The sequence below is a fragment of the Salvelinus alpinus genome, chromosome 2, assembly GCF_045679555.1.
Source record: "Salvelinus alpinus chromosome 2, SLU_Salpinus.1, whole genome shotgun sequence".
Taxonomy (NCBI): Eukaryota; Metazoa; Chordata; class Actinopteri; order Salmoniformes; family Salmonidae; genus Salvelinus; species Salvelinus alpinus.
In genome coordinates, this window is record NC_092087.1 from 23,839,966 (window position 1) to 23,853,083 (window position 13,118).

The 13,118-nt window shown below is 42.6% G+C and overlaps 1 protein-coding gene across 2 annotated transcripts in view; it reads right to left on the reverse strand.

Annotated features, from left to right (window-relative positions):
• Window positions 1–1,415: 1,415 nt before the first annotated feature.
• Window positions 1,416–13,118, reverse strand: part of LOC139557156 (dysbindin-like) — a 34,499-nt gene continuing 22,796 nt past the window's right edge. The window contains exons 2-4 of one of the 2 annotated variants that reach the window (XM_071371599.1): window positions 12,743–12,895; window positions 11,273–11,416; window positions 1,416–11,100 (exon numbers count right to left, since the gene is read on the reverse strand). In XM_071371599.1, coding sequence (XP_071227700.1) covers window positions 10,844–11,100; window positions 11,273–11,416; window positions 12,743–12,895 — 554 coding nt within the window. In that variant the 3' untranslated portion in view covers window positions 1,416–10,843. Of the gene's footprint in view, window positions 11,101–11,266; window positions 11,417–12,742; window positions 12,896–13,118 lie in introns of both variants that reach the window. The other variant, XM_071371592.1, reaches the window with a different exon arrangement.

The window sequence follows — 13,118 nt, forward strand, 5'->3', positions numbered from 1 at the left end:
TTATTACCTCAAATGTAAGCTGTGGAATGAAATTGTTATTTATGTACCTTGTTTGAGCTGCATAAAATCTATGATAAATATGACAGATCAATTACATTTGGTAAATTTTGTCAAGAAATACAGGAAAAATATAAATAGATGAATGTTTCCTGGCTGGCTGATTTCTGAGTATTTTCTAATCTTCAGGTTCTGGTTCTGTTCATAGTCGACAGCCTTGTGGACCATCATCATGCCTGTCTCTGATCAAAGTCCCTTTGGCTACTTGTCCACTCCCTCCCCAAAGAATTTAAATGCCACACGGTACTGTCGCTCAACAAGAATCTGAAACAGAGTGGTGAGAATATACAGTTTAGAATCAGTATGATGGAGAAACGGGGAAATAGTAAGAGCATTCTGGGACACTGAACAGGCTACAGGGTCAGCAACTACCTGATGAAATATATTGTAGAAGTCCAAACTATGAGTCTGTACTCACTTTGCCCAGCTCATAAGGAAAAGGCCCAGGGTGCCCCTCTTCAATATGGAATGAGTCATGATCCAGACCCTCTTCTGATGGCTCAAATCAAATCAAAGTGTATTTGTCAAGTGCGCCGAATTCAACAGGTGTAGACCTTACAGTGAAATGATTACTTACAGGCTCTAACCAATAGTGCAAAAAAGGTATTAGGTGAACAATAGGTAAGTAAAGAAATAAAAACGAAATAAAAACGAAGAAATATAAACAACTGAATAGGAGATACTGGCTAATCCAAACACCTGAGGGAATGGATATTCAAGATTCAGTCAACAGAGATATGTCAATCTTTCCCTGGGGCATATATTTTTTTGTATTTTTGTGTTCTTTTTTTATGTCAACATTGGTCATCCTGAACAGCAGCTCAAGGCTTAAGTGACATATTTGTTTGTGCATCAGCTGTTTTGCTCATTTTGTCAGTCACCGACAGTTACTCTATTATTCTAGCCAGTTATCTAAACTTGTAAATATCTTGGCTGAATACCGACAGGGCACACAGGGCACGTGCAAAATGTTCTCTCTGCTTCATGGCAAAGTGTGTAGAACTGCAGAAAATATGTTTAAAACTGCAACAAGGTGTAGAAATTTAGGAAATTAACTTTAAAATTTAAATTTGTCTCTCTGCTGTCAAGAGGTGGGCCACTAACATTTTTTGCTCAATTAGAACCCCCAAAACGCTAGAGCCGGTCCTTCTGAACATCAAATTAATTACAGTGGTTAAAAGCTGTAGGCCTGTTCTCCACTGTAGTGCTTATTATTGCATGAAACCCAATCATTTGTAAGTGTTATAGTTTGCAGAGTAGGGAGTCTTTGTTCATGTTGTAAGACCTTTGTGACGGTTCCTGTGTCAGTGTGGATTAATCTCTTCAAGGATGATGGTATTTCATGACTCTTACACCAGTTTAGTATTTAGTATTTATTATGATCCCCATTAGCGGCTGCCAAGGTAGCGGGTACTCTTCCTTGGGTTCAAACAGGGTTAAAACAGTTACAGTGGCAAGAAAAAAATATGTGAACCCTTTGGAATTACCTGTATTTCTGCATAAATTAGTCATCAAATTTGATCTGATCTTCATCTTAGTCACAACAATAGACAAAAACAGTGTGCTTAAACTAATATCACACAAATTATTGTATTTTTCATTTCTATATTGAATACATAATTTAAACATTCACAGTGTAGATTGGGAAAAGTATGTGAACCCCTAGGCTAATTACTTTTCCAAAAGCTAATTGGAGTCAGGAGTCAGCTAACCTGGAGTCCAATCAATGAGACGAGATTGGAGATGTTGGTTAGAGCTGCCCTGCCCTATAAAAAACACTCACAAAATTTGAGTTTGCTATTCACAAGAAGCATTGCCTGATGTGAACCATGCCTTGAACAAAAGAGATCTCAGAAGACCTAAGATTAAGAATAGTTTCACTTGCATAATGCTGGAAAGGGTTACAAAAGTATCTCTAAAAGCCTTGATGTTCATCAGTCCATGGTAAGACAAATTGTCTATAAATGGAGAAAGTTCAGCACTGTTGCTACTCTCCCTAGGAGTGGCCGTCCTGCAAAGATAACTGCAAGAGCACAGCGCAGAATGCTCAATGACGTTAAGAAGAATCCTAGAGTGTCAGCTAAAGACCTACAGAAATCTCTGGAACATGCTAACATCTCTTTTGACGAGTCTACGATACGTAAAACACTAAACAAGAATGGTGTTCATGGGAGGATACCATGGAAGAAGCCACTGCTGTCCAAAAAAAACATTGCTGCACCTCTGAAGTTCGCAAAAGAGCAACTGGATGTTCCACAGCGCTTCTGGCAAAATATTCTGTGGACGGAATAAACTAAAGTTGAGTTGTTTGGAAGGAACACACAACACTATGTGTGGGTAAAAAAAGGCATAGCACACCAGCATCAAAACCTCATCCCAACGGTAAAGTATGGTGGAGGGAGCATTATGGATTGGGACTGCTTTGCTGAAAAATAAAAAATGGAAGAAATTCACTCAGAAAAATTAATTCCCAAGTTTATCAAGACATTTTGCATGATAATGTAAGGCTATCTTTCCACCAATTGAAGTTCAACAGAAGTTGGGTGATGCGACAGGACAACGACCCAAAACACAGAAATAAATCAACAACAGGATGGCTTCAACGGAAGAAAATATGCCTTCTGGAGTGGCCCAGTCAGAGTCCTGACCTCAACCCAATTTAAGATGTTGTGGCATGACCTCGAGAATGGTTCACACCAGACATCCTAAGAATATTGCTGAACTGAAACAGTTTTGTAAAGATGAATGGTCCAAAATTCCTCCTGACTGTTGTGCAGGTCTGATCCGCAACTACAGAAAACGTTTGGTTGAGTTTATTGCTGCCAAAGGAGGGTCAACCAGTTATTAAATCCAAGGGTTCACATACTTTTACCCACCCTACACTGTGAATGTTTACACAGTGTGTTCAATAAAGACATGCAAATGTGTAATTGTGTGTTATTAGTTTAAGCAGACTGTGTTTGTCTATTGTTGTGACTTAGATGAAGATCAGATAAAATGTTATGACCAATTTATGTAGAAATACAGATAATTCCAACGGGTTCACATACTTTTTCTTCCCACTGTACATCACAACAAAACACAACAGCCTACATCACAAATAAAACAATACATCTTACAAGACATTACTACATTATTACTCAAATATTACAAATGTAGAATATTAAATCCACAATACAACAATTCCACAACCTTACAGCGTGTGTGTGTGTGTGTGTGTGTGTGTGTGTGTGTGTGTGTGTGTGTGTGTGTGTGTGTGTGTGTGTGTGTGTGTGTGTGTGTGTGTGTGTGTGTGTGTGTGTGTGTGTGTGTGTGTGTGTGTGTGTGTGTGTGTCTCTTCACTGTCCGCGTTATGCCGTGAGGTATTATTTTATCTGTTGTTTTTTTTATCTGATTTTACTGCTCGCTTCAGATACTTAATGTGGAAGAGAGTTCCATGTAGTCATGGCTCTATGTAGTACTGTGTGTTTCCTAGAGTCTGTTCTGGGGACTGTGAAGAGACCCCTGGTGGCATGTCTTGTAGGTATCTGAGCTGCGTGTTAGCTGTTTGAACAGACAGTTCAGTGCTTTCAACACATCAATACATCTCACAAAGACAGGTAGTGATGCTGTCAATCTCTCCTCTACTTTGAGCCAGTAGAGATTGACATGAATCTTATTGATATTAGCCCTCCGTGTACATTTAAGGGCCAGCCGTGCTGCTCTGTTCTGGGCCAACTGTAATTTGCCTATGTTCTTCTTTGTGACACTTGACCATGTAACTGGGCAGTAGTCCAGGTGTAATAAAACTAGGGCCAGTAGGACTCGTTTAAATGACTGTGATGCCAAGAAAGCAGAGCAATGCCTTATCATGGACAGACCTCTCCCAATCTTAGCTACCACTGCATCAATACGTTTTGACCATGACAGTTTACAGTCTAGGGTTACACTAAGCAGTTTAGTCTCCTCAACTTGTTAAATTGCCACATTATTCATTATAAGATTTAGAGGAGGTTTAGGGTTTAGTGAATGATTTGTCCCAAATACAATGATTTTAGTGTTTTATATGGTTTGAGAGCTGATTATACAGTAGACTCGTAAGGTTGAACTAGACCAAATTTTGTTTTGACCAAACAGACCCCAACTCCTCATAGAGAGAACACAATAAGCATGGGGTTTCATATTATGCCCAGTTAAAGGGATAGTTCACCCAAATTTCAAAATTATACATTGGTTTACCCTGTAAACAGCCTATGGACAAGGTATGACAGCAATCCATGTTTTAGTTTAGTTTCCCTTGCATTGTTTCCACATGCTAACCTTTTAGCATTCGTGGCACAAATCCCATTCAAGTCATGGGACTGACATACTGTAAGCATTTTTCATGCATCATGTCCAAATCATCCAAAAGTATCTAAAATTGATTGTGAAGCTCAACAAAGTCAAATATAAATGATTTGAACATAATGTGTGAAAAATGCTAATATCGGTCCCATGACTTGAATTGGATTTGTGCCACAAATGCTAAAACTTTGCATTTTAGGCAGGTGCTACACAGAGTGGAAGAGGAGAAGTCCAGTGGCTATAAGACCAGAATTGCCTTCTACAAGATCAGCAGCAGCCTGCATCATCATCTACCATCCTCTGACCAGCTCCCTTCACTCAAGCCATGATCTGACCCTCTCCATCTTTGGAGGATGCAGCATTCAAAGACTTGGCCTCTATTGGTTGATCTGTCATGATATATTCCTTGTTTGTTTTTTGCTCTTGAAGAGCTTTGTGATTCTATGAAAAGCGCTATAGAAGTTTAATAAATAATAATAATAGTTATTATTATTAGTGGAAACAATGCCAAAAAACTAAACCAAAGCACGAATTGCTGTCATACCTTGTCCATAGACTGCTTACAGGGTAAGGCAACCAATATGTCATTTTGTAATTTGGGTGAACCATACCTTTAAAGCATCACGATTAACCATCACTATTAGTGGGAATATGGAGTTACTTTGACCTGCAGGATGGTTTAAGACAGACATCAGCAATTGGATACACCTCTCCTTTACAAGCTTTTAACTGACCCTAAAGTGTATCATGAAGATTCTGTGGTAATGGGTCCTTACTGAAAGGAGTCAGTAACACTGTAGTAAGCCTGTCCTGAACATCATAAATTAACAATGTTGTATGTTTACTTATGTGATTCATAATTCTACATTTACATTTGACATGTTAGTGTTATCCAGAGCGACTGACAGTAGAGTGCATACATAAAAATTTAAAAAAAATCATAGCAAACCATTCACATCTTATAATAATATGTGGGGTCAACATTGCAGAACAGCATAGATACCCTTTCTAAATTAGAATAGTACGTAGAATACATTAAAGTTCAAGCTTCCATCAATTGTTGATTTCAAACTCTGATAAAATAAGTCCAAGAATGTGCAGAGTGTACACTTTGCTAACGGCATATTTAGGTAATTTAAGAAATTACAAGATACCAAATCAGTACCATCACTTCATAGCTCTGTAGAGATAAATATGACCGATGTCATGGTAAAGCCAGACACAACAGCTGGATGACCAACCTAGGGGAGAGTGTGATAATATCTGGCAGGTCCTGAGCACCAACAGGAAATGCTGCCTTTCATGTAATACACACAGAGCCTCATATGTGTGCATATATGTGTGCATTCATGTATGAGTGTGAGAGAGAGAGAGAAAGAGGAGGCCTTTGGGAGGAGGTGAGGAGAATATATTGAGAGAACTTTAAGAAATAATGAGGCAACTTGAAGATAAGGTCTTACAGTATTTTTGAAGAACCTGCCAATGATTCAAAGTAAAATTTATGGAGTCAAATCCAAAGATAAAATTTACGCTGACTCTTCTGAATTATTAAATGTTGTTATTTGAGTACAGTGTGCTGTGCTAAACATGACCCAGGTAACAATTTTACATGTATTGAAGGCAGTAACTCCCTTCACTGAGTGTACAAAACTTTAGGAACACCTGCTCTTTGCATAGACTGACCAGGTGAATCCAGGTGAAAGCTATGATCCCTTATTGATGTCACCTGTTAAATCCACCTCAATCAGTGTAGATCGGGGATAGGCCTAGCAGCCATCTATCTAAACTTTTAGTAAGCATGGTCGAATTACCGACTGGCGTAGGGCCCATTGATCATCAGTTATCATATTAAAAACTGCAAACATTAGCCTCCACCCTTGGCAAAATATGTAGAACTTCAGGAAATTTGATGTTAAACTGCAAAATGTTCTATCCGCCGATGGCAAAATGAGTAGAATTGCATGAAATGATTTGTAAAATTGCTAAATCCTCTCTCCGCCCCATGGCCCACAAGCCACTGCGGCCCCTCATAATGAGTTCCGTTTTTTTGTGGCCCCCACACCATCAAAGTTGCCCATCCCTTTGGAAATGAAGGGGAGGAGAGAGGTTAAAGAAGGATTTTTAAGCCTTGAAACAATTGAGACATGGGTTGTGTGTGCCATTCAGAAGGTGTGAATGGGCAAGGCAAAAGTGCCTTTGAATGGAGTATGGTTGTAGGTCCCAGGCACACTGGTTTTAGTGTGTCAAGAACTGCAATGCTGCTGGGATTTTCACGCTCAACAGTTTGCCGTGTTCATCATGAATGGTCCACCACCCAAAGGACATCCAGCCAACTTGACACAACTATGTGTAGCATTGGAGTCAACATTTACATTACATTACATTTAAGTCATTTAGCAGACGCTCTTATCCAGAGCGACTTACAAATTGGTGCATTCACCTTATGACATCCAGTGGAACATCCACTTTACAATAGTGCATCTAAATCTTTTAAGGGAGGGGGGGGGTGAGAAGGATTGCTTTATCCTATCCTAGGTATTCCTTAAAGAGGTGGGGTTTCAGGTGTCTCCGGAAGGTGGTGATTGACTCCGCTGTCCTGGCGTCGTGAGGGAGTTTGTTCCACCATTGGGGGGCCAGAGCAGCGAACAGTTTTGACTGGGCTGAGCGGGAACTGTACTTCCTCAGTGGTAGGGAGGCGAGCAGGCCAGAGGTGGATGAACGCAGTGCCCTTGTTTGGGTGTAGGGCCTGATCAGAGCCTGGAGGTACTGAGGTGCCGTTCCCCTCACAGCTCCGTAGGCAAGCACCATGGTCTTGTAGCGGATGCGAGCTTCAACTGGAAGCCAGTGGAGAGAGCGGAGGAGCGGGGTGACGTGAGAGAACTTGGGAAGGTTGAACACCAGACGGGCTGCGGCGTTCTGGATGAGTTGTAGGGGTTTAATGGCACAGGCAGGGAGCCCAGCCAACAGCGAGTTGCAGTAATCCAGACGGGAGATGACGAGTGCCTGGATTAGGACCTGCGCCGCTTCCTGTGTGAGGCAGGGTCGTACTCTGCGGATGTTGTAGAGCATGAACCTACAGGAACGGGCCACCGCCTTGATGTTAGTTGAGAACGACAGGGTGTTGTCCAGGATCACGCCAAGGTTCTTAGCGCTCTGGGAGGAGGACACAATGGAGTTGTCAACCGTGATGGCGAGATCATGGAACGGGCAGTCCTTCCCCGGGAGGAAGAGCAGCTCCGTCTTGCCGAGGTTCAGCTTGAGGTGGTGATCCGTCATCCACACTGATATGTCTGCCAGACATGCAGAGATGCGATTCGCCACCTGGTCATCAGAAGGGGGAAAGGAGAAGATTAATTGTGTGTCGTCTGCATAGCAATGATAGGAGAGACCATGTGAGGTTATGACAGAGCCAAGTGACTTGGTGTATAGCGAGAATAGGAGAGGGCCTAGAACAGAGCCCTGGGGGACACCAGTGGTGAGAGCGCGTGGTGAGGAGACAGATTCTCGCCACGCCACCTGGTAGGAGCGACCTGTCAGGCAGGACGCGATCCAAGCGTGGGCCGCGCCGGAGATGCCCAACTCGGAGAGGGTGGAGAGGAGGATCTGATGGTTCACAGTATCGAAGGCAGCCGATAGGTCTAGAAGGATGAGAGCAGAGGAGAGAGAGTTAGCTTTAGCAGTGCGGAGCGCCTCCGTGATACAGAGAAGAGCAGTCTCAGTTGAATGACTAGTCTTGAAACCTGACTGATTTGGATCAAGAAGGTCATTCTGAGAGAGATAGCGGGAGAGCTGGCCAAGGACGGCACGTTCAAGAGTTTTGGAGAGAAAAGAAAGAAGGGATACTGGTCTGTAGTTGTTGACATCGGAGGGATCGAGTGTAGGTTTTTTCAGAAGGGGTGCAACTCTCGCTCTCTTGAAGAGGGAAGGGACGTAGCCAGCGGTCAGGGATGAGTTGATGAGCGAGGTGAGGTAAGGGAGAAGGTCTCCGGAAATGGTCTGGAGAAGAGAGGAGGGGATAGGGTCAAGCGGGCAGGTTGTTGGGCGGCCGGCCGTCACAAGACGCGAGATTTCATCTGGAGAGAGAGGGAGAAAGAGGTCAGAGCACAGGATAGGGCAGTGTGAGCAGAACCAGCGGTGTCGTTTGACTTAGCAAACGAGGATCGGATGTCGTCGACCTTCTTTTCAAAATGGTTGACGAAGTCATCTGCAGAGAGGGAGGAGGGGGGGGAGGGGGAGGAGGATTCAGGAGGGAGGAGAAGGTGGCAAAGAGCTTCCTAGGGTTAGAGGCAGATGCTTGGAATTTAGAGTGGTAGAAAGTGGCTTTAGCAGCAGAGACAGAAGAGGAAAATGTAGAGAGGAGGGAGTGAAAGGAAGCAAGGTCCGCAGGGAGGCGAGTTTTCCTCCATTTCCGCTCGGCTGCCCGGAGCCCTGTCAACATGGGCCAGCATCCCTGTGGAATGCTTATCAACACCTTGTAGAGTCCATGCCCAACGAATTGAGGCTGTTCTGAGGGCAAAAGGGGGTGCAACTCAATATTAGGAAGGTGTTCCTAATATTTTATACACTCAGTGTATTCGTTCGTTAATGGCAAAGTATTTTCTCCCACTCTTCTCTGCTGTTCCTCTCAAAATCTGTCAGGTTGGATGGGGAGCGTCGCTGCACAGCTATTTTCAGGTCTCTCCAGAGATGTTTGATCGGGTTCACGTCCGGACTCTGGCTGGTCCACACAAGGACATTCAGAAACTTGTCCCGAAGCCACTCCTACGTTGTCTTGGCTGTGTGCTTAGGGTCGTTGTCCTGTTAGAAGGTGAACCTTTCCCCAGTCTGAGGTCCTGAGTGATCTGGAGCAAGTTTTCCTCAAGGATCTCTCTGTACTTTGCACCATTCATCTTTCCCTCAATCCTGACTAGTCTCCCAGTCCCTGCCGCTGAAAAACATCCCCACAACATGATGCTGCCACCACCATGCTTCACCGTAGGGATGGTGCCGGGTTTCCTCCAGACGTGACGCTTGGCACTTAAGCCAAAGAGTTCAATCTTGGTTTCATCAGACCAGAGAATCTTGTTTCTCATGGTCTGAGAGTCCTTTAGGTGCCTTTAGGCAAACTTCAAGTAGGGTGTCATGTGTCTTTTACTGAGGAGAGGCATCCGTCTCTACCATAAAGGCCTGATTGGTGAAGTGCTGCATAGATGGTTGTCCTTCTGAAAGGTTCTCCCATCTCCACAGAGGAACCCTGGAGCTCTGTTAGAGTGACCATCGGGTTCTTGGTCACCTCCCTGACCAGGGCCCTTCTCCCCCGATTGCTCAGTTTGGCTGGGCGGCAAGCTCTAGGAACAGTCTTGGTGGTTCCAAACTTTTCCATTTAAGAATGATGGAGTCCACTGTGTTCTTGGGGACCTTCAATGCTGCAGAAATGTTTTGGTGTCCTTCCCCAGATCTGTGCCTCGACACAATCCTGTTCCGGAGCTCTACGGACAATTCCTTCAACCTCATGGTTTGGTTTTTGCTCTGACATGCACTGTCAACTGTGGGGCCTTATATAGACAAGTGTGTGCGTTAGAAAATAATGTCCAGTCAATTTAATTTACCACAGGTAGACTCCAATCAAGTTGTGGAAACATCTCAAGGATGATCAATAGAAACAGGATACACCTGAGTTCAATTTAGAGTCTCATAGCAAAGGGTCTGAATGCTTATGTAAATAAGGTATTTCTGTTAATTTTTTTCATACATTTGCAAAAATTTCTAAAAAATGTTTTTCACTTTGTCATTATGGGTTATTGTGTGTAGATTGATGAAGATTTTTTAATTTAATACATTTTAGGATAAGGCTGTAACATAACAAAATGTGGAAAAATTTCCGAATTTGATTTCCGAATGCACTGTATATATCAAAATGAAAGCAACACTATGCAATATGTACAGTACATCCTTCGTTTTTATTTGTGGCAGGTGTTTTGGGATTGGTTCAACATTTTGGGGAATACGGGAACTAAGGGCCAGATTTACTCAGCATTGCAGTTACTCTCTAAAGATTTTTTTTGTGTGTGTAATTGCACAATTGTAAATCCCTGTCTGTAGTACAGTAATGCTTACATGGTTGCATATTTCACAACTCTGTTATGTACATATCCTGGCTGTGGAGTACACACAGGAATGTACTTCCTCAAATGTCCGTATCACACGTCGCCAGACCCTACTAGAATCTCAAATGAGGAAATAAAAAGAAGTATCTTGTTATCTATATGCCAGAAGTATATATGGAGATAAGCAAGCTTTGAGAAGATTTGGCCTTATATTTACAGTTCAGACAAAACTAAATGAAGAGTAAAGAAAATTATGTTGTAAGTGATAGTTGCCAGTCCATGGAACACCTCTGTGTGTGAGTGTCCCGTTTCAGTGATACTTGTCATGCACCAGTATGTCCAAAATGTTAGTGAATATTGGAAGTGAAGCAAGGCCTCTATGAAGAGAAGGTGGGCCGATCCTTCTCCTCATCTTTTCCTGGGGTTGATCCCATCAGCAAGAGTGTGCCGACATTCACATCCTCATCATCTGATTGGACTACAGGGGTTTCCCTTCCATCCTCATTGGTGTTCTGGCTGTTGGTGGAGGAAGTGGAGGAGGTGGAGGACATGCGGGACTTCCCCACACAACCGCCTGTGTTGTGGGGAGAGCGTCCCTGGCTGATGACCTCATTGTTGTTGTTGCCATGAACTACTGTGGGTGAAATGAAAGGGATGTTAGGCCACAGATTATCAGTGCTGCACTCTGTATTGCAGTTAATGTTGCCAGCTAGTATAGGTGAGGGACAAAGCCTAGACTCTACCAAATACTACACTATCAACACGGGACTGCCTCAGATGTGAGTCTCCCCTTCACTCACCTTTACCTGGCAGAGGGGAGGTCAGCACCCCCCCATCCCCCCCAGAGCTGAGGAAGACATCCAGGGCCTCCTGGTCAGAGATGTCCATAAGGTCCATCTGCTCCAGCATGTCCACATTCACCTCCATGGACGAGACGCTGCCAATGGGAGCTAACAACAACACAAGAGACAAACGTGGTTGATTAGAGGCATTTACTGTATGTCAGCTTCACTTCTCAAAGGAAATGTTTAGCAACATTTAGTAGGGTTGTTCCACCAATTAGATGCCTTTCGAGTAGTTGGTGGGAAATAAGTATTTTATTTCACCTGATTTTAACATTGTCATAAAAAGCACATGTTCACTTAATGACAAACAATTTTCCCCATCTCAGTAGGTTAAAAAAAACATATACTATAGTAAGTGACTATTAAGTGCCAAATAAAGTAACAGGGATGACCGTAAAAGAGTAGACGACTTCATCTTAAATCATCCCCAAATACCCTTGTGACAAGAGGAATGGAAGCTTGTTGTGTGCAACAGGGATGGGTATGTAAATGCAAGCTTCACAAAACAATGTACATTGTTAAAACATTTTTAGCCTTCTATCTACGGCTAACAGGGCTGACGTGTTATGCTCGACCCTCTCAGTTTTCCACCACAAAACATCAGAAAATGGCCAAAAGGAGTAGAACCAGCTCAGCTGCTTTACACTATGATTTGACTATGAAATGGTTTTTTACCTTCAAATTAATCATCTTCAGAAATGACTTTGACAACAAAATAACTAGGGCTTTACAATGACGGTGAAAACCTGGAGAAATGTTGGGATTAAGTGGGTTAAAATCTTCCTAGAAGTCATAGAGGATGCATGTCAAAATTCAGAATTTTGGCACTTTAGTAAGTCTAGTCATGAAAAAAAAAAAAAAAAAAAAAGGATTTATTGAATTTTCCATGTGGTCTATATTAACAGGCATTTAATTTGACATAACAGTTTTTTTTTTATAATTCAGCATTTCTACGTAAAATATCAAAGGGATGCAAAAGGAACTCATTTCGTGGAACGACCCAGAAACTTTCACACATGTGTGTGTGAGAGAGAGAGAGAGAGAGAGAGAGAGAGAGAGAGAGAGAGAGAGAGAGAGAGAGAGAGAGAGAGAGAGAGAGAGAGAGAGAAGAGAGAGAAAGGGAGAAACTGCACATAGCCATAATATGACATTTCTTACTTTTGTGAGTGTAATGTTTACTGTTAATTTTTGATTATTTATTTCACTTTAGTTTATTATCTTTTTCACTTGCTTTGGCAATATAAACATGTTTCCCATGCCAATTTTTTTTTATTTGAATTTAATTGAGAAAGAGAGGGAGAGAGAGAATTTGAAGGTTGTGGAGTTGAATCTAGGGTTAGGGTAATGGTTGAACTGGGGTATGGACATGAAGCTTAGATTAGGGTTAGGGTACATGTGTGCATACATGTGTGTGATGCCGATTGCACTCACGTCTCTTATAGTCATGAATATGCAGGTGGGCAGAGGACAGGTAGACGTCCACATCGTGCTGAAATACCTCTTCAAAGAAGCGCTGTCTCTCTCTCAGTTTCAGCTGCTGGGCTGAGTCCAATTCTGGGACTCTCTGAGCATGCTCTGTCTCTGCTGGAACATAGGACAACAGAACATATCAGTCAGAAACTCTAGTCTAACAGGTCTGCAGAATCAACACTTCTCCCCAAATCTGTAACAAACAATAACCAGAAGGGGTCAACAATGAGCCATGGGAACAAGAAACTGTAATCTCAGATTCTGGGGTTGAGAATTTTAGGCTTTTCATATCCTCTTGCAGACTTGGTTTCCTTGGTATAACCAAGTGTAACAGACA